Genomic DNA, 22,158 nt, shown 5'->3' on the forward strand with positions numbered 1-22,158 from the left:
TAAGTGTGTCACGTAAAGTACCAAGCAGCATCTCCAGGTGCTCCCTTTAGAACCAGACCAAAAAGGTTATGTGCACCCATGTCTATAATGGTGGTGTTGGTAATTTGGTGGTGGCTTTAGTGAAGGTGGAGGGAATCATGGATAGCTCCAAGTACCAGTCGAATTTGGAACAGAACCTTCTTGTGTCTGCTGAAAATGAAGAGAACTTTCACCTTTCAGTATTACAATGATCCAAAACAGACATCTAAATCAAGAAAAGAATGTCTTCAGCAAAGAAAGATGAATATTTTTGAATGGCCCAGCCAGAGCCCAGATCTGAATCCCATAGAAAATCTGTGAGGGGACCTGAAGAAGGTCGTGCACAGGAGATTTTTTTGCAAAGAAGAGTGGGAATATATTCCCAAGTCAACATGTGCTTAGACTCCTATCAAAACAGATGCAATGCTGTAATAAAATCAAAAGGTGCTTAACTAAGTATTAGTTATGTGTACACTGATGCAGTTAGTTATTCCAAGTTTTATATTAATTTTTTTTTTCTCTGAAATGTGTCACTTTAGTTTTCATTTGCATTGCATAGGTTGTATTTTTTACATTAAAGGTGCAAGATGATTTATCTTTCGTTTCATTTTTTACATTTATGTTTTAACAGGTGTGTGTAGACTTTTTTATATATATTTATATTTGATTAGATTTTCTTATCAAAATGATAAAATGTTGTTTTGGCAAAATGCTGAAAATTGCAAAACAAAATAAAAATGTTCTGGTGCAAGTTAAAATCATTCAAATAAAAGTAATTTCCTGACAATTATGTTATATAGCCCACTGAAACTATCTGAGACTTAATGCTGATAACAATGAAACCAATTGGGAGAGACTTGTCAGAAGACTTCTTTCTATGGGCAATGGTAAAGAGGGTCACAAAAGCAATGTTTCAAGTGTAAAAAATAAAGCAAAAGTTAAAAAATATTGGACTTGTGACAAACTCCCTGAAACAACCAGCCCCCACTTTAAGCTTCAATTTCGTGATTGTTTGCTAAGAAGGAGAAATGCCAAGCAAGTGTCTGATAGCTGGCAAAAGCTGTGAGAAGAGATACTCCTCAACCTTTATATTGTCTCTGCATTTATATTGTGCATATCTGTTCTCCACAGGTCTCCATCATGCTGAAGGTTCAATCTGAGTTTACGCTGACTTCAAGAAGGGCTCTTTAACCTCATTTAATCATTTCATCCTTGCATTCCCGTGATGGATCTGATCTGCCTTTGCGACTCTATGAATGGATCAGACCAGGCTCATGTGTTCTGCAACAGCACTACATTCAACTTTACCGGGGATGAGAGTGGGGGCTGTCACCTTCATACCGTGGATGAAGTTCTGTTTAGTTTCCTGGGCCCTAGACGATCTCCTTTCTTCTTCCCCGTAACCTTTACGTACATCGTCATCTTCATCACAGGGGTCTTGGGAAACCTTCTCACTTGCACTGTGATCACTAAAGACAGGAAGATGCGGACACCCAGCAACCTTTATCTCTTTAGCCTGGCCATCTCGGACCTGCTGGTGCTGCTCTTCGGGATGCCGCTGGAAATCTACGAGCTGTGGCAGAACTACCCTTTCCCCTTCAGCGAAAGCATGTGCTGCTTTAAGGTCTTCTTATTTGAGATGGTTTGTTTTGCTTCCGTGCTCAACGTTACAGTGCTGAGCGTGGAGCGCTACATAGCTGTGATTCACCCGCTCAAAACCCGCTGCTTCATAACCAACAAGCACGCTCAAAGGGTCATCGCCAGCGTCTGGGCTCTGTCCCTGCTCTGTGCCATCCCAAACACCTCGCTTCACGGCCTGCAGTACCTGTACCTGCCAGAGAGGGTTCTGGAGTCAGCTACCTGCAACCTGCTCAAGCCCAAATGGGTGTATAATTTGGTGATCCAGGTCACCACTGTGCTCTTTTACGTTGTCCCCATGATGATGATTAGTGTTCTGTATCTGATGATTGGTCTGACACTGGGCAGGGGACAGAAGCAGAGGAAGGACAAGCTGGGCAACCACAGCAACGACAGCTGGAAAATCCATCTGGACAGTAGACGGAGGAGGCAGGTCATCAAGATGCACTGTGAGTGAAGGCCTGATATTTACAATAAAAATAAATGACAAAACTGTGTTCTTTTAGTATTATTTATATGAAGAGTTCAGATGCAAAAGCCTCTAAGTGCCATCTGAAATTTTCTTCTAGAATGATCATTTTTATCAAGCTCGTATATTTAAGTTCAGTAATTTCATTTAAATGGCAATGAAAATTAATTGTCATTTAAGTGAAATTTCTTCATTTAAAGGAGAACTCGGCAAATCTAGCGAACTCTAGTCACTTCTTCGCTGATTTTTCCTTTTGTTGTCGCATGTTTTCCCCACGAGCTCCCCCTACAGCTGTGGGGGGGGGCGTATATTTCACAACACGGTCGTAAAAAACTCACTTGCGGCGGCCTCCTCCCCCTCTCTACCGCTGCTCATGTGCGTTTGTTATGATCGGAGCAAGCCAACTGTATCATGTGGAGCTATGTCTCCCGAGGTGGGTAATCTGGTAATACATCATACATGCGTGTGTGTTTATGTCGAATTGCCGTAAAGCAATCCGTGTTTCGCGCTCGTTCTCGTTCTCGCTTCTCACGAGACTTCCAATTTCTATCTTGCCGGGATGGTAGTCCCCAAGTTGCAAGGTTGGTTTTCCGCCTGGGAACGCTGGGGGGAGCGGGGAAAGACACCAATATCACCAGAACAGGTTGTTTAACCATCCAAATGAATTCTAGACAGTTTTATTAAGTTAAAAAAGTTACCAAGTTCTCCTTTAAATATAAGCTTTATAAAAATGATCATTCTAGAAGAAAATTTCAGATGGCACTTAGAGGCTTTTGCATCTGAACTCTTCATATATAGTTTTTATTAATATTTTAAAGATATTTTATTATTATATTTATTTATATTTTAGTTTTATGTTATTTAGGTTTCATTTATATTCATTTCAGTTTTAGTTTTAGTTGTAGGCCTACTTCAGCATTTTGTTTTAGCTTTATCAAGTAAAACGAAATGTAATAATTTTATTTTTAGCAACCCTGGCACAATGTATGTAAAATTATATAACTCCACCATTATTTCACAATCAAAATGGTGCTTTAGACTAAATAAATAGATAAAGATTAAAAGAGAGATTAAAGTCTTCAGTGCACATGGCATGATTTTAATTTCAAAAGTATGTTCATGTAATTATGCATAAAACTTTCTTTTAATAATAAAGGCCACTCAATGTAATGGCTGCAACATTTATATTTAAGATATGCGAGTACTTTGTCATTTCAAACTACAGTCTTATTTTCTTTTGTTTACTTTTGTACAGTATTATGGCAAATCCAAATGAGTTGCATCCCTAATTCCAATTCAAATCCCACTGTAAAAGCCTGCTGAGCATCCATCTGGATGGTTTTCATTTTTGGAGTGGTGAAATCTTTAGACAAACAATTTAAACCACTCCCGTGCCCTCCCTCTCTCCCCACAGTGTTTGACATCTTCTGAATGCCTTTCCTTAATGGCGAGGATGCTGTTCCCTGAGAGTCTGCCACTTGTCATATAATGACTGAACCTACATAATGAAAGGGACCTTGACACTTTTATTTGCATTTATAGAGCATGTCTCTATACAATTACACACTGTAATGGCGCAAATTACTCACCATTAAAGCTATTCACTTATAGACTCAAATAAGCTTTAAAGGATTAGTTCACCTCAAAATGAAAATCTCCTGATAATTTACTCACCCCAATGCCATCCAATATGTTCTTTCTTCAGTGGAAAAGAAATTAAGTTTTTTGAGGAAAACATTTCAGGATGAAAAACTCCATCTCATTTTCTCCTCCAACTTCAAAATCGCCCGACATCATTGTTTTGCCTTTTTTGTTAAAGGGCTTTTGTATTAGTCTTGGCACGTTCGCTTTGTAAACAATGGGGCGGTACTTACGCCTACGTCCAGCGTGACCTTTCCAACGTGATTACGTAATGCCTGGCAGACCAGCACAAGATGAACAATTGTGGTTAAAAAGTATATACATTTTTCTTTTATTTAGAAAATGGCCGATCGTTTCGCTAGATAAGACCCTATTGCTCAGCTGGGATCGTACAGAGCCCTTTGAAGCACTTCAAAGCCCTTTGAATATTTAATAAATATTTGCTTTAAAAAATGCGGTAGCCCACGGTATCATTGCGGTGGCTTTCCACAGTTCTGAACATGGTGACTGGTAGACTACTACGAATGCGCTGTTTTTTTTATTTGAAATATATGTAATGCACATGTAAACTAATATGTGAATCGGATTGCAACGTTAAGTGAATTTTCAGAAATCCGATTTTTCTGAAATCGGATTGGATTAATTCAGATTAACTGTGTAATTCTAATTCTGTGTAAACATACCTATTCTGGAACGCAGCAGAGTCCATCTTAGGTTGCTAGAAACTAAAAAGCTGGGCCTGCATATTTGCGTAAAGTATGTTTCTGGCCAAAATAAATATCTGACTGCGACTGACCAATGTGAATTAAGTAGAGTGACTGAGATGCCAGTGGATTTCTGGGCATGATGCCCATAGAGTAGTCTTTGGATCTGAGGGCTCACTTTCATAGTTGATTGGAACATTGATTTACATGCTTTCTTCTCTCTCTCTTCCTATAGTCGTGGTGGTTCTAGTGTTTGCCATCTGCTGGGCTCCGTTTCACATCGACCGACTGTTGTGGAGCTTCATCACTAGTTGGACGGACCACATGCATAACATATTCGAATATGTGCACATAATCTCGGGAGTGCTCTTCTACCTCAGCTCTGCTGTTAACCCCATCATCTACAACCTGCTCTCCAGTCGTTTCCGAGAACGGTTTCAAGCGCTGGTGTGCAGACGCCTGTCGACGAGCTCTTCCATACCTTTCTATGTCATCCCCAAAGACCCACCCACTGATCTCCAAGAGCAGGAGCGTGGGCAGCCCACTTCCTTTTGTCATTATCATCATCAGGTGGGAACAGGAGAATGAGTGCTTTCATGTGAGAAAACATGATCTGTGATTTCATCTTACCTCTCACTAAGAAGAGGAAAAGAATATGATCCGAAACGTGTCAATACAATACAGTAAATAAAAGGCAATTCCTTAAAACCACATGTTAGACATTGATATTGATTGATATTGTATTGATAAGTCCATATTTGGATTGGTATGGACTTCCCTTACAAAAAAAGAAGTTTGTTCAAGTGTGCTAATAGTAGCCTATACTTCTTTTAAACTAACAATAAGAAAGTATAATTTCAGTCTACCCAGTATACTTCTCAGAAATATACTTTATGTACTTCTCGTAAATATACTTAAAAGTATATTTGACTTGTACTGACAGAAAAGTCTAAGTAAATTTGACCTATAGGATAAATTCAGCTTGATTTAGGGACACTTTTTCCCAGTCAACTCAATGAAGTGTCCCAATCAACCTGAAATCATCCTACTTGAACTCAATTTTTTAATCAATATAAAAGTAATTAAGCATTCCTAGTATACTTTGCTTGTAGTTGTTTTTACTCTTTTGAAGGCCTATATAATTATTTTGACAGTACTAAAGCACAAAAATAGCCTATTTGTAGAGATTTAGGAAACATGCTAAGTTCACATACACATTGTTTCTCAGAAGAAGAAAAAAATGCTACAGCCAGTTATTCTACTTTAAAATGTGCGTTCTGTGTCGCAATGTCTGTTTTTGTTTTGGTCTGTGTGATTTCGTATTGTGAACGTTAGAGACAACAAGGTCATTGTTTCATTAATGATACAATTGCTGCCATGCATCTGTTTCAGATGTTTTGTATAATTCAGATTGTGTCATATTGTATGAAGGCATAACTATTCCTCTGTTTATTCAAAGCATTTTTTCAAAGCATCTTTATCCATTTAGATGATCTATTAATGTGGATCATACAGATACTAAGATATGGTAACCAAGCTGTGGGCAAATGTATAGCATATTTTAACAATCTATCTATCTATCTATCTATCTATCTATCTATCTATCTATCTATCTATCTATCTGTCTGTCTGTCTGTCTGTCTGTCTGTCTGTCTGTCTGTCTGTCTGTCTGTCTGTCTGTCTGTCTGTCTGTCTGTCTGTCTGTCTGTCTGTCTGTCTGTCTGTCTATCTATCTATCTATCTATCTATCTATCTATCTGTCTGTCTGTCTGTCTGTCTGTCTGTCTGTCTGTCTGTCTGTCTGTCTGTCTATCTATCTATCTATCTATCTATCTATCTATCTGTCTATCTATCTGTCTGTCTGTCTGTCTGTCTGTCTGTCTGCATGTGGATTGACGTCTGTCCTGCACATCTTAAAAAAACTGTATTACTGTAATGGTTCTATAAAATATCAATTTGTATTTGGGCAGTTTCCATTTGGGAACGAGTTGTTCTTTTTGACATTTGTCATGGGGACATGAACAGAAGGAAACATTGTTCCCGGGATCCATTTCCCGCACTAGAGAGAAGATGAAGTATAATACTTGAGCCAGAAGGGAGTCATCGAAAAAAATATTGAAAATAGAACAATAAGAGCTGCATGGAACATTAATCTTTACAGTTAATTAGGGAAAAGTATGTCTTTTATGTTTCAATTAACTGCAGGGGCTTGTCAGAATGCTGTGTGTAGGGTTTCTGGCTTAAATGTTGCAATTATGGAGTTTTATTGGTGGTTTAGAAATGTTTGTGCCAAAAGTGCTTCAATAGAATTCAAAATCATGAGAAATTATGAGAATATTTTTTTGTATTGTTTGATTGTTACTTGATTACATTGGAGAACTGTGGCTTTACTTTTAAAAGAAACAAATATTGCTCATTATTTGTTTATTTTTCCATTTTAGTGACATTGCCTGTTGACAGTTTAATCTAGCAGTTCCATCTTTCTGTGACATAAATGAGAGATGAATGGGTATAGCTGTCTCGGGGGGAGACTTTGATATCTGTAATTTATAGACCATTTATAGAATTTATAGGAGAGAGAGAGAGAGAGAGAGAGAGAGAGAGAGAGAGAGAGAGAGAGAGAGAGAGAGAGAGAGAGAGAGAGAGAGAGAGAGAGAGAGAGAGAGAGAGAGAGAGAAAATATTAAAACCAACAAAAATAATTTGCGAGTACATTATTTTTGCACTCTTTTTGCAAAAAATTTTTTGAATGTGTTCTGTTATAAATTCAGTTTCAGAGGGCATGTCTTTCCAAATTGTCTGTTTTCCTCTGCCACAGAATTAAGTTCCAATTGCAGATAGGTTTATTTTGGTATGTTAAGCGTTATGTATTCCACTGAATATTGAATATTGTTTTATTTTTTGTAAATAAATTGTATTCAATTGCCACTGTACAAACTAAGCCTAAGCAAATTATGGACACAAACTCATTTGCATTCTCATAATTCCATTCTTATCTCTCATAAAGTTAATATAATGTGTATAGCATTGTTATGTTAATCAGAAACACTTTCAAAGTGCAGTCACAAGTACAAAGTCTAATAGCTAGAGCATTTTTAAGAATGTATAATGATCTTATGAATTTTGGTTTTACCACAGTCTATAATTTACAATTAAAATGATTGTTATGCTGACCTTTTGATGATTAAATAGTCTATACATTAATATTCATTCATAGAATGGGACAAGGCTTATTTAGCATAAAAGACTATTTAAGCATTGAAAACTGAATTTATTTTTGCATATTTAGTTGCAATGGCATAGAAAATTATGATGTGACTGATTTAGTGAAACCAATATATTTAAGTATCAATAAGAGCTCATTGTTTGTATAATGTTATTTTGCTTGAAAATTATTCATAATGTTAGATCCAGAAAATAGCATTAATAAGTTATGTACAAAGGGTTTTTATATACAGTACCTGTCAAGGTCTTGAAATGAGTTTCAAAAACTCAGCTTTGCCATCACAGGAATAAATTACATTTTAAAATAGATTCACATAGTAAAAAGTTCTTTAAATTTGTATTAATATTTTGCAATATTACTGCTTTGACTGTATTTTTGATTAAATAAATGCAACCTTGATTAAACTTATTTCAAAAACATAAATTGTAATGATTACAAACTTTTGACAGGAACTGTAAAATTACAAGTTATATAATAAGGAAGAACATGAAAATATAAGGACATCTTTATATACAAGGACATGAACGCATGTGCAAAAATAGGTTATGCTGAAATTTCCTCATAGGTTAAACAAGCTATACAGGAAAAACAATGACGGTGGTAACCCTCCTCTGTTTTAATGTGACCCAATCGCTCATATATAAAGCCCCAATGTCTTTTTCGGAAACCATTTCATCCTTAGTTGGAGAACGTGGGTCTGCGAGATATTCGAATTACATTATATGTGTTGAGCCCTGGAGCGTCGAATCCAGGAGACACGCCCTTCTTGTCAAAGACATAAAAGTTAAAAAGCTGTCCATCCTGGGCTTCGAGGGACACGGATGCGGTGTTGACAAGCAGTACACAGGGATATTCTTTCTCGAACACAACTCTAAAGACTCGGTCCACTAAGTAATTCAATTTTATGGTCCGGTACCGCTCAGGGATAAGATTCTCAATTTGAGGTCCAAACTGCTGCATGATCAAGACACCATCTGGCCCCGCTTTAATCTCGTAAAACGTGATGTTGCCGTAAGTGTAAAAGCCCACATAGGGAGCAGGATTGGGGGGAGGAATAAGAAACCGCTTGGCCTCCCTAAAGGCCCTTTGCATGGCGGGAATTATATAAGAGTATGCCTTTGACACTACATCCTGGTTCTGCGGTCGTGTGCCCGCCATTAGCACCACCAAGCCTAGCTTAAGCCGAGGAACCAGAGAGAATGTAGCGGAATAGCCATCCAGATCACCATCCTTGCGTAGCACCTCATATCCCATCTGTTCATTCACTTCCCACGGCGTTCCGGTGCGATTGGCAAAGTAGTCTTTGTCGCAGCGGAACAGAGGGGTTAGCATAATTTTTAAGGTGTCAGGCTCCAATAGCTTGCGGTGATAGGCTCCCAGCAACATCATGGATAACTTAGCCATATCAGCCGCCGTCGAATACATCTGGCCTGAGGGACGGTACCACCCCAAGTCATAAAGAGGCGCCATTTGGCCACTGGAGTACACACCGACAGCCATTTGACTTTGGATAGCAGGGTTGATGTCAAACCCTGTGTCCTCCATTCCCAACCTGCCCAGAATGTTATCTGTGACCCATCGCTGGTAATTGATACCCACAACTCTCTCAGACAGGACATGGGCGAGCAAAGAGAAGGCCAAATTGCTGTAGTGACATCTAACAGAGAAAAGAGAAGAGAAGAGTATGTCATGTCTTTTATGTTATTTTTACCTCAAAGGCAAGTTATTTGGAGACAACAGAAAAGTTATTATCATGGTCCATAACCTTTCCACACACTCTCACACACATACACAAAAGCTATTGAGATGTACACAAAATGAGGTTTGTTGAGTAGCTGACAGGAACAAATACGGTTACATAAATCAGACAGATTAATGTGGCGGAACTTACTTTGTCCCTGGATCTGCGACGAGCACATCATCTTGCAGGAGGTTGATTGCAGCCTTTGTCTTCCCTTTCCACAGCAAGTTAGTTCCACGGAGTCTTCGGGGTAGACCTGCAAAAAAAACTTATATTAGACTCAAAAGCAGCAGCTTGCGAGGAAGTGGGCGAAGAAGGCTTTACATTCAAGTCTTTAAGGCACAGGATCAGCTGGCCTCTTCCATTTTCATCTTCGTTTTTTACGTGACATATTTATCAGTCAACTTTTGGAGAGAAACAGTGCAGCCACTGGATAAAATTGAAACTTTCTAGTGCGCATGTGTCGACCGCTTGAGTTCATGCACACTATCAATTTGAGTATGTTCAGCTGGTGAATGTGATTTGACCAAGTAGAACATGTTCTTTATGGATCAACATCCTTGTTAATCCTGGAACAATCTTCCAATCAACCAATCAGATTTAAGGGATTGGTTAAGAGTTAATGTTTTTTTTAATGTTTAGAGTTTAGTCTTACAACAACACATCGTTTCCCTTTGATTTTAGGGATAAGTTATGGGTAGGGTTAAATTTAGGATGGATTTAGTTTTTGGATGTGTATGTTGTCCCAGGATTAACAAAAGTGTTCACGTCAAAAATGAAGTATACCAAACACATACTGGGGGAAACAAAATCTTTGGCCCAAAAAAAGGTTTAGTTGACCTTTTTAGTTGATTATTAAACATGTCTGATATTACCTTTTTAACTGCCTGCATTTATTTCTGTTGTGTATTTGTGTGTCATATTTAAATATACTGAAAAGATTTGAAATTAATATCAGCTTTTCATCTTTACCAGCCTGTGTATTTATAGTGAGAACAGTAATCACACACATCAAGTAGATTGGTAGACAGGTAGATTGCTGTGAAAATGGAATAGATGAGTTTTGTTTTCTATTCTGAGCTCTTGAGTTTGTTCCACTAAATTGTCCATGTTCACCACCAGCAATTGAGGCCAAACAGCGGGTCCAATGCTGAGTTCAAAGAAACATTCATTTTGACCTGCTGCTACAGGTATTAAAATGCTATAAACAGACACTTGTGTTTTTTTCACATCTCAGTGATTGTGCAACCATGGAATTGCTTCTTGGCACAAAACTGGAAGCTGGAAACTCACCAGAAAGCTGGCTGGCCATTCTCCTTAATGTTACCGAGGACGATCTGATTTGAACCTCACCACTGTCAAGGAAGATCAGCCCGTCAGTGACGTATTTCAGCTCAGAGTCTCTGCTTTTGCCCAGGGGGTTTTTAATGGTGAAGTTGTCCACATACTTCTCCAGGGGGTCATCCAGGGAGCCCACCTTGCCATCTTCCCACAATCGATACAGCATCAGGGTGGGAAAGATCTTGGATACACTGGCAATCCTACAGAAGGGGCGACAACACAGCAGATTCTTTATTCAAATGTGCACAAAATAAGATTTTTATTATTTATGGAAATAGTCAAGCTATGAGAAAATAACATCAGCTTTTGCATTGGTGCTGGAAGTTCAGCAATGAAATTTAATTATTAATCATGAAATGCAATCAAATGGTCAGACATCAAGTGAAGTATAATGCTACTCTGAACATCGAAGCATGTCATAAAAAAAAACAGCCTTGACTGTATTTCTAGCCATCAGTCAAGTAAAGGAAGGGTAAACCTGTTCTGACATACTGAGGTTTTATTTTTTTGTGTATATTTCAATAAAAATGCGGTCATATTATGCCTTGCTGGCTTTGTACACACACTTTAGTTGTTTGCATTGTGTGCCGTTGATTGACTGGCCAACCCAGAGTGCGTCAGAACTCGACACTGAGACTGACCTTGAGTATTTTATGAGCTCAGTTTCAGCCTTTTGAACTATGCCCTCATAAATCTTACATTCTCATCCACGCGAGTAAAACAGGCCAAAACACTTTGCAACTCAAAGATGGATTATATAGCATTTGTGAACATCCTTGACACTGAACAAAGTCATAAAACCAGTCTACAATCCATTACAAGAGTTTGAGATTTGAAAACAGTAGCTGAGTTATGTACAAGATGATCTTTACACAGCTAGAACTGGAGAGAAACAGCTTAGTAGCATTAACAGGATGTAGAAATGACTACTTCTTAAAAAAATAGAGGAAATGCCTATATATTTTCAAGATCTGATTAAAACAGCAGCCTTGTCATCTGTATTCAAGACCATATCATGCAACTGCCAACCCTCAGAACCTTTAGAAATAATCTGGTCTAAACACAGCACAGCACTATACAGTCCATGGATAGGTTTTATAAACAAACAAAAAAATGATGTGACAGCAAATATAGATATTTGCCTTTGCCTTTGTACATAAACTGCCTATATGTGGACTTGGTGGTCTATAGTTTAGGTCTATTATTATGATCCATAGAGTATGTAAGATCCTTTTGAATATATAATGCACAATAGCATTCTATTAATTAGCAAAACACACCCAGTCCTCAGTAAGTTTGAAACAAAAACTTAATTCTGGAAATAGGCATGCAGATCATAAATAACCCATGAATCATTTATAATGCACGTATTTAGATAACTGAGCACAAAGAATTCATTCCTTTAAAATTTTACATTCCTTGCTTTATTCTGAAAAAAGGAAAAAGTAGTGCTGGTATTCATTTGGTTCTGTTTCAGAATCAGACTCAGAATGTGCTTTAATGGCAATTATGTTTGCATACGAGGAATTTATCTTGGTGAAAGGAGCGTTCAGAAAAAAGTACAGACATACATAGGGATAAAGCAGTAAAAAAGGAATATAACACAAAAGTGGATATGTGCCAACATATATATATATATACTGTATATATATATATATATATATATATACACACACACACACACACACACACACACACACACACACACACACACACACACACACAAATTAATTGATTTTGTGTTGTGATGTACTTGCGGTGATAGAAAATTTGAAAATTCTTTTTTTTGTCTTATATTTAGATTTTTACTGCTTTATACCTATGCAAGTCTGTACTTTTTAGTATAGTATATGTATTATTATATAGTATATGTAGTATATGTATTATAATATAGTATATGTATTATTGTTATATAGTATATGTATTATTATTTATTTTTTTACAAAAACATTGATTGAATTCATGGCTTTCAACATAAACAAGCTTGATTTTGTCCACATTGAAAAGGCAACATAATTAAGCTGTATTGCTTGAAATGACAGCTCCAATCACAAATTAGAAGTGAGCAAATTAGAATTAGAAATGAGCAAATTAGAAGTGGATTCGGACTGATTAAATCAATCTAGGCACACAGTTGGCCTCAATGTGGAAATGTGTGCTTCATCAATGAAAAATAATAACATAGCTCTTATGTGATGATGCTTGAATAATTGCAACTATATGGGTCTGACTGAAGGACCCTTGAGAGCGGGATTTGAGCACACAGACACTTGGCATTTGGTGATAATGTCACCCCTCTCCATGCCAGACTCCTTCATATGAGGGCGATCTGTGTGCTATGCAGAGGAAAGTTGATCATATCTCCTCTCAACCAGTATAAGCAAGTATTTTGAATGCAAGTCCAAACAATGTATAAAATAAATATAAACATGTATTTTTAAAATATTTAACACATATATTTTATATTATATATTATATAATGACATATGATGTACCTGTAAATGGTGTATTCATTTGGTGGTGCAGAGTTAGGATCACTACCATTTCTCTTGCCGAAGTTCCCCGTCCACAGCACTGTGTCATTGTAAGTAACAATAGCTGACAGTGAGGGCAGACTGACGGGGTTGATGCTATTGCGCAGCAGTGCGTCAACCTAGACGAATGACAATACATTATTAAATGAATTTATACGGTAGCAATGATCTGTTGGAATACACAACTGTTCAAAAAATATCTTATGCTCCCCAAGGCTGCATTTATTTGATCAAAATGCATAGTAATATTGTAAAATATTATTTTAATTTAAAATAACTGTTTTCTTTTTTAATATTTTTTAAAATGTAATTTATTCCTGTGATGTTAAAGCTGTATTTTCAGCATCATTACTCCAGTAGTCAGTGTCACATGATCATTCAGAAATCATTCTAATATGCCGAGTTGGTGCTCAAGAAACATTTCTTATTATTATCAATGTTAAAAACAGTTGTGCTTCTTAATATCATTCTGAAAACTGATGCATTTTTTAAAGATTCTTTAATGAATTGAAAGTTCAGAAGAACACAATTTGTTTGAAATAGTAATATTTTGTAACATTATAAATAGCTTTACTATTTAAACTTGTTCTAAATATTTCAAAAACTATGAGTATAATATTTGGTTCTAAGTATAGATTATCTGATAATCCTAAAATTAGTATACAAATAAATGGTCAAAATGTACAGCAAGTAAAAAAGGTGAAGCTTCTTGGACTTTGGCTTGATTGCACGTTGTCATGGTCTGATCACATCAACAAAGTTGTTGCTAAAATGGGTAGAGCTGTTGCAGTAATGCGTAAATGTGCACAGTTTCTAAATTCACAGTTGTTTAGTCGTGTTGTTTTTACATTGGTTTTGTGTCATTTGGATTACTGTTCTGTTGTATGGTCTGCTGCATCAAGCAGTCATTTAAAAAAATTACAAGTGGCTCAAAACAAGGCTGCAAGACTGGTTCTTGGTTCTTCAAGAACTAGTGTTGCAGAGATGCATGAATGTCTTGGCTGATGGTCAAGCATAGACTATCTGTTAATATGTTAGTATACTTTCATAGAATTATTAACACTCGGACTCCGAAATTTCTTTATGATAATATAATTTGCTGTTCAGATATGCATTCACATTACACAAGAGGGGCGAATAGTCGACAGATTTCTTTACCCCTACCTAAATCTGACTCTATGAAGAGGACCGTGTTTTATAGGTCAATTGTGTTTTGGAACAATCTTCCAGTTGGGGTTCGTGAAATTAAGGGAAAAACTGGTTTTAAAAAAAGACTAAGACTGTATTTGTTTTCAACATCATAATATCGTCTGGATTGGTTGAGTGAGGTTGTATCATGTGCTATGTTGTTTTTCATTATTTTATTATTATTTTAATCAGTACTTTTTGTATTGTTACTTTTTCTTGTTCTTTTATGTGTATTTATATATGATATATTTGGGAGTAATTGTGATTGTAATTATTGGGTTTTGTATGTATTGTCTGGACCCCAGGAAGACTAGCTGTCGTCTTGGCGTCAGCTAATGGGGATCCTTTTAAATAAACAAATAAACTGTCACATTTGATCAATTACATGCTTCCTTGCTGCATAAAAGTATTCATTTCTTTCAAAAACAATCTTCATGACCTCAAACATTTGAACGGTACTGTATATATCCTCATGGTGGTGACAAGTACAAGACATTCTTATGTTGATTTCCCTGAAATATCACTGTGGATATTAAAACAATGCTCTGTTATCGTGCTGGACACAACGGATTCAGCTCAACCAATGGCGTGAGACTGGAGTGGGACTTTCTGTTTGACTGACCAATGGCATCTTCTGGAAGCCTGTGCGTAAACAGTCACTATTTTTGCGATTCAATCTGTTGGTGCTAGTGGCACAGAAATTACATGTCAACTTTAAATAAAGTCCTTAAATATTAAGAGCATTTTTTATTCATTCAAATCACTTATTCTACAAGTGATCACTCTTAATGATGCCATCTAAATTGCTGAATATTTTGTAACCTTGAATAAAATTTATATTTTGTTTCCCACAGTTGACATGGTGCCAGTACACTATTTTTACCACAGCTCTCAAGAATTAGGGTGTTCCATGCTGGTAATGGTACAGATTGAGGAACAGCATTTATAAGCTGGGCTACTTCCAGCCAAGGGTTTTGCTGTAATGGCATCTAAAGTGCGAAGGGACATTTTGAAAACATGGCATAATAAATATAAGTGGACTTGATTTTGGAATAAAAAGAAAGTAAATTAGTAGACCAGGCATGTGTCTTAATGCAAAGGACAAAATCATTCAATAAAATAAAAATACATTTTGTTATTGTTTTGTGCTTTCAATCTTCACATGCTTACTTTCTCAAGGGCCTCCTTCAAACTGGGGATGGGGTGTTCCAGAAGTGTGGGCTCCGGGAACCGAGGGCACATTCTCAAAGATTTGGATCTTCCCCCGGCATTTCCATCTTAAGAATAAGCACACAGAATACATATATATAAAACGAGAGAAAGTGAAACTACATGTTCTCTGTTTGTTTGGACTTTTATGTTGTATTTTCAGAACCACTGAAACAATTGGACTACTGTACAAAGGGACGACAAAACTACACATGAAACAGGGAACATGTAACATGAACAAAGGAAAACTTTTAATTATTTGAACATAGCACATTCATTTCCCGATTAAACAGAATCAAAACAGATTATAATCATGTGCCCGAACAGTGAATTAAAACCTTTACTGATTATTTTTGAACACACTTACGAATAATAAGCCTCACTTTAATTTTCAAAACAGAATGAACGTTAACAGAGACAATTAATGGCATTAGTATATTTTGTTATTGTTCTGTGCTAAATATATGTTTAAGTGGTTTGAAATTATTTATATACAGGATTTGATTATGCATGATGTAAATAAACTTGTCATGATTCTGCCTTGTGTTTTAGTAGTTCTCTAGTCTTGTGGCAGGATCATGACAGACCCATGTTTAGTGTACAAGCGCTTGGTCATTAGTTTGGCCATGTGCTTGTGTTGTCTCGTTTCCCAGCCCCGCCCTCCTTGTTACCCTCATTTAGTAATTATCTCCTCCTAATTATCACCTGTTTCCCTCATTAGTTTGTCCCTATTTAATCCCCTTGTGTTTGCTGTCCTTTGTCGGTTCATTGTGAAAGGTGTATCTGTGAATTGTTGTTGCTGTGAATACCTTGTCTAGAGTTTTTGTTAGTGAAGTTGATTGTCTTTATATAGTTAAGCCTTGTCAGTCTAGTCACCCGTTACCTGTGTTGTTTTGCCCCCTCGTGGGTTTTGTTTTCTGTTTTATATCAATAAATCCCGTTTGTATTGTGTACTGTCTGCGCTTGGGTTCATCTTGTTGCACGCCCGTGACAAAACTGGGTTGACCATTAAGCACACGTTAAATAAATTGCAAATGACATTTTTTGAGGATAAAATTTAAGCCATCATGTGGGTTAAAGAAATGTCTTAATAAAGGGAGTGAACTTAACCCTTAAATGCATGAATGTTTGGCCAATCATTATTTCATATTCGGGTCACAGCCTGGTTAAACTGGTGTTCGGTTTAAAATTCAGTTTACTGAATCCGCCTCATTACTTAATTGACAGTGGTCTGTAGATTAAGAAGCACAAAACTGCTTTAAATATGCAGCTCCACTGCACCTTTACCTGAAAAGAAGACAGTCTTCCATCTTTAGAGTTCTAAATCAATCCCCACTCACAGAGACAGCTTATAATAGGACCTTCTAATCACACCTCGAGTAACCTCTAAGACAACATATCTGACACCAAACCAGGCATATTTTGGTCACACTTTAGATTAGGGTCCAGTTCCAGTTCAACTTTTGCCTCTATAAACTCCTAATTACTGCTTATTAAGGTAGTTGTTAAGTTAAGGTAATGGGTAGCATTAAAGGGATAGTTCACCCAAAAATCAACCAAACAGTTGATGGACCCCATTGACTTCCATAGTATTTTTTTTTCCTACTATGGAAGTCAATGGGGTCCATCAACTGTTTGGTTACAGACATTTTTCAAAATATCTTCTTTTGTGTTTAGCAGAAAAAAAGAAATTCTTACAGGTTTGAAACAACTTGAGGGTGAGTAAATGATGACAGAATTTTCATTTTTGGGTGAACTATCCCTTTAAGGGATGTAGAATAGGGTCATGCAGAATAAGGCATTACTATGTGTTTTAGGTACTAATAAACAGCTAATATCCTAGTAATGTGCATGCTAATAAGAAACTAGTTAATAGTGAGAATTGGACCCTAAATTAAAGTGTTACCAATTTTGCTTTATAATTATAAATATTTAGAAGTATTTATGAAAAATGTGAAAGAGATTTCTTTGCATTTTAAAAGTTTAAAAGTGTGACTCAAGGCTTTCATACAGAAGAAGTATTGCACATGACCTGTGGACAACTCACTCACCTGCCACTAACTTGGGCAGCTGGTACTGCCAAATGAAGCAAGCCGTCATGATGATGGACAGCAGCAAGAAAAAGACCAGGCCCAGTTGAGTCCATTTCACCTTCATTTTGCTGGTTTTGGTTAAACCGTCAATGGCAATTGCTGGGTCCGGCTTTAAAAATGTAAGAAAACAAAAATAAAATAAATGCTGTTCTTTTGAACGTTCCATTCAAGAACCCGGAAAACATTAATGATAATAAGAACAATTATTAATAACTGAGCACCAATAATAACTGAGCACTAAATCAGCAATGATTTCTAAAGGATCATGTGACTCTGAAGACTGAAGTAATGGCTGCTGAAAATTCAGCTTTGCCATCATTGGAATGAATTACATTTTAAAATATATTCAAATCGAAAACAGTCATTTTAAAATGCTTCACAAAGCTGTGAAACATGCATCAATCAAAATTCCACAATAAATGAGAAAATGAAGCACAGTGTGCCTCTGAGGCGGCTCCATTCTTCATGCTGTGAGTCAATCAAAATATTATAATTTATGACTGCAAGATAAAAAAATCCAAACAATCATAATAAAATTGGGAGACTTAGCCAAGGAGAACAAATTATGATGTAAAACCTCCAAGTAGTTGCTGACAAACACTCTTTACAACAAGAATAAACAATATAAGAACACTCACCACACGTAAAGCTCCATTTGTTCTATTGTGCCTATATATACAGTTCAGTTTCAACAAGTTGCCCTAATCCGAAAGTGTGAAAATTTTGTATGGAATTCTAAAGTGGAAAACCCCATTCCATGGCAATTACAACCGAGGTAGCACTGGGTAAACACAGACCTGACTCCTGCCATCTCCACACTGAGTGTGGCATAATCCTGGCCGTCTGATTCCCTTTGACAATTAAATTTCCTCTTCCACCACAGCGCCTGACCTGACATCATAATCCCAAGATTTACCCCTCTAAACCCCATCAGACCAGGGCGGTTCTTTATCTTAATCCCAGCAGATCAGTTCACTTGGCTGCTGTTTCCCGCTTTCAGTGCTTGTGTGGCGTTCCCTGCTCCAAACTTCCCACGTAGGGAGAATCAAACTTCAAATCTAATGAGAATTTTTCCATGTCTCAAAACTACAGATGACAAGAGATGTCAGACTTCATCTTGCAAGAGCATTTAATCCCATAAAGTGAATGTCGACAACTGACAAGAAGACATGCCCAAGGGGACCGCAGGATATGTTATATAAGGGACACAAGGATATATGTACTGTTTTTTGAATGTACAACATTTTGGTCACATATAATGTACATAGCACTAGACTCATCTTTTGGCAGACTCATCTAGACTCTCACTAGACTCATCTTTTGGCAGATATTCTCTAACACCAATCTTATCAGGCCATTAGCAGGTGCTAAATCTACACTACTGTACTCCACTCATCTAAAGACCCTGACATGTGACTCTAACAGCAGTCTGTGATTGGACCATCTGACCTGGAGCTAAACATTGGGATTAACAGGAGCAGCAGGGTTTGCCAGCAGAATGAAATAAACCATCATCACTAATAAATCCTCAGATGTGAGATTACTGGAGTTTGAGTATAGCACTGACATTTACAAAAAAAAAAAAAAAAAAAAAAATTACTACCTTTGCCAAATGGGCAATTTCTCTAAACAATAAAACTAGATTAAATAAAATAAAATAAAATAGATTAAACGCTTTCATAAAAAAATAAAAAATAAATAATATTATATATATTATATATATATTATTAAATCCTATGAGAAATGTCTCTTAGAAAAAATAAATAAATAAATAAAACTGAAAGTGAAAATGAAAATAAAAATGAAAAATGAAAAAATAAATACAATTATTTTATCCAAAGTTACAATAAAATAAATAAAAAAACTTTGTCCATTGGTCAATTTCTCAATAAATAAAATGAGATTTGTTTAATATCATAAAATAAAGAAAAATAAAGAAAACCTCTATAGGATTAGGACCTCATTCTTTAATTAGTGAAATTACAGAGAAAACAGCACCCGAACAATGTGCTTAAATGTGCTGAACAAATGCAGTAGACAGTATAAAGAGGCTGGTCCCATGATGTTTACCATGTAAATCTCTCAGTATTCCAGTTAAGGCTAAAAAAAATTAGTTCTGGCACATCATGTAATAATGTAAAGCATGAACATTCATATTCTGAGGAATAATGAGAGAGACTATGCAACTTGATCCAACCACTGCAGCATCACATCTAATGAGTTTGAGTAAATCAAAAGGGATTGCTAATGGGATGACAGTGAAACACACTGTGAGCCTCATACGCATATTCGCATGAAAATATAAGCACAGATGGTCATGAACTAAACATTGATGCATCAAAGGATTAGTACATAGCTTGTGACTCAACAAGAGAAGCCATAATCTAATTGTTTAGTCTTTGCTGTTTACTTTTTAGAGAAGGATCTGTGTTTGTATTCGGCCATGCACAATTTCTCTGCAGAGTAAAATATGCTTGGGCTGTGAAACTGAAGTCTTTATGGAAATTACCTGGGGCTGGACTCCATCCACAGATGTCTCCCTCAGGACCACCTTGCTCCCCGTCTCTCCCATTTTTACTCTACCAAAAGCGGAAAATACAAGACAATTCACTGGTTTGGTCAAATTACTTGCAAAAAGAGGCATAGATCTCTTTTCAATTTAGGGTGGGAGAAAAAGCAGGAGGTTTTCTGTATAGCCCAATAATTTGATGCAAATTTTTTTGTCCTATCTATTAATTTATTCGAAAATACATAAAAACACAGTTGCATACAATGACATGAATACATCTCTTCTATGATGAGCATATTGTTAATTCAAAATAAAAAATCATTCAATTTTTTTTTTTGGGGGGGGGGGGGGGGCATAAAGTGAAAAATAAACATTGATATTTTAAAAACTTTTGTCAGGCAAATCAAAGTCATGTGTTTAACTAACATGTAGAAACATGTAGGCAAAGTACATGTACATAATTAACACTCAACCAACAAACAAAGTTTGTAAAATATCATGTAGTCAAACTGAAATGTGAATATAGAACTGACATTTACAAAAAAACAACAACAACAACAACAAAAAAACCAACAACAACAACAACAAAAACCCATTTCTACCTTTGTCATATGGGCAATTTCTCAAAAAAAATATAAAAATAAATAAATAAATAATTATGTTTCATTTAGTTTAGTGTCCACAAAGGATGGGTAAGACACATTTACATTCTGCACTTTCCAATAGTTATATTGCATGTGCTACTCACTCTTGTCTAGGTGTTATTCAGCTGAAAGCTTGTCATTTTTTCACAATTCTTTCAATTATCCGCAGCTGCCACCTGTAAATAAATGCTTCTCTAATGGATCTTCTGCTGTATTTAACTCAGCACAAGAAAGACACAGAATATCATCTTATCTGTATGTGACTCACCCTTTTTGAACCCAAACAGTCAGATATTCATTTTAGCCCTCAAGGATAGGGGACATTGCTCTTGGGCTCTGACCGATAGTAGACTAGACTATATACTCAGCCTATTGAAGTCAGGGAGTAATAGCACATATTTGATGAGCCTTCATCTCTTAAGAGTTATATGTGAACGTCTGCTTTTACAATTCAGAATACGTCTCACACGCAGGGTCCAAAGGGCTCAACATGCCTACCAAAGACCTGTTCTTTTCTCACATTCATATAAATTCAGGGTGATATCTGAACAAAACCTGTTGTTCTGCAGATGAGTCATTGTCCTGAGAGGATATCGTTTGGTCTAGCACATAAAAATGACATTTTTCAGTGAATCACTATTGTTCACAAGCTGAATCACGCAACACAACATGCACTGAAGTATTACTTAACATTTAGTGGTAAAGGTAATATTCACACAGCAATTAAACAGACACACAGCAATTAAAAAAGGATTTGCTTCATCGCATGTCCATTTCCAATTAAAACCCAATGCAAGTGACTATTTTAGTCCCTAAGAGCTCATTATCTGTCTGTATGGCTCACGACGCATGGAAATTTCTGTCAATTACTGTGAATTCAATATGAAACAAAGCTACTATAACATGGTTGTCACAACAAGAGAGGTCTAAATTTAAGATCATTATAAACAGTTCCCGTAGTCGACGTAGTCGATGTGTCGACTGATTGGGATCACGCTTATGGAGCCTGTCATCTTCGAGTATTGATAAAACGAGCCAATGCACATTGGCGAGCGAGATGCAATGGTATTAACCGTGGTATATACATGGAAGCGGATGCACGCACCACTTGTCTTTTGCTTCGGAGCCTACCGGTCTTCATGACGGTGTCTCTGAAGAGTGTTGATTCATTCAACGAGCGAGTGTGTCGGTGCTTCTTCTGGAA

General features: G+C 36.6%; 2 protein-coding genes across 9 annotated transcripts in view; one reads left to right on the forward strand and one right to left on the reverse strand.

Annotated features, from left to right (window-relative positions):
• Positions 1 to 1,101: 1,101 nt before the first annotated feature.
• Positions 1,102 to 5,058, forward strand: nmur3 (neuromedin U receptor 3; the record flags this gene model as incomplete). The annotated part of the gene is made up of 2 exons (XM_079857937.1): positions 1,102 to 2,105; positions 4,706 to 5,058. The coding sequence occupies exons 1-2, from the start codon at positions 1,244 to 1,246 to the stop codon at positions 5,056 to 5,058; spliced, it is 1,215 nt and encodes a 404-aa protein (XP_079714063.1). The 5' UTR covers positions 1,102 to 1,243.
• Positions 5,059 to 6,798: 1,740 nt separating this feature from the next.
• The window catches only part of lactbl1b (lactamase, beta-like 1b), a 51,606-nt gene continuing 36,246 nt past the window's right edge, over positions 6,799 to 22,158 (reverse strand). For 3 of the 8 annotated variants that reach the window (XM_079856701.1, XM_079856700.1, XM_079856699.1), the window contains 7 exons: positions 20,311 to 20,380; positions 17,760 to 17,910; positions 15,670 to 15,776; positions 13,273 to 13,430; positions 10,730 to 10,977; positions 9,587 to 9,692; positions 6,872 to 9,352 (listed from right to left, as the gene is read on the reverse strand). In XM_079856701.1, coding sequence (XP_079712827.1) covers positions 8,374 to 9,352; positions 9,587 to 9,692; positions 10,730 to 10,977; positions 13,273 to 13,430; positions 15,670 to 15,776; positions 17,760 to 17,910; positions 20,311 to 20,373 — 1,812 coding nt within the window. In that variant the 5' untranslated portion in view covers positions 20,374 to 20,380 and the 3' untranslated portion in view covers positions 6,872 to 8,373. Of the gene's footprint in view, positions 9,353 to 9,586; positions 9,693 to 10,729; positions 10,978 to 13,272; positions 13,431 to 15,669; positions 15,777 to 17,759; positions 17,911 to 18,439; positions 18,654 to 20,310; positions 20,381 to 22,158 lie in introns of those variants that run through there. The other 5 variants (XM_079856703.1, XM_079856706.1, XM_079856704.1 and 2 more) reach the window with 5 other exon arrangements.

The sequence above is a fragment of the Squalius cephalus genome, assembly GCF_949319135.1.
Source record: "Squalius cephalus genome assembly, chromosome: 22".
NCBI classification, from domain to species: domain Eukaryota; kingdom Metazoa; phylum Chordata; class Actinopteri; order Cypriniformes; family Leuciscidae; genus Squalius; species Squalius cephalus.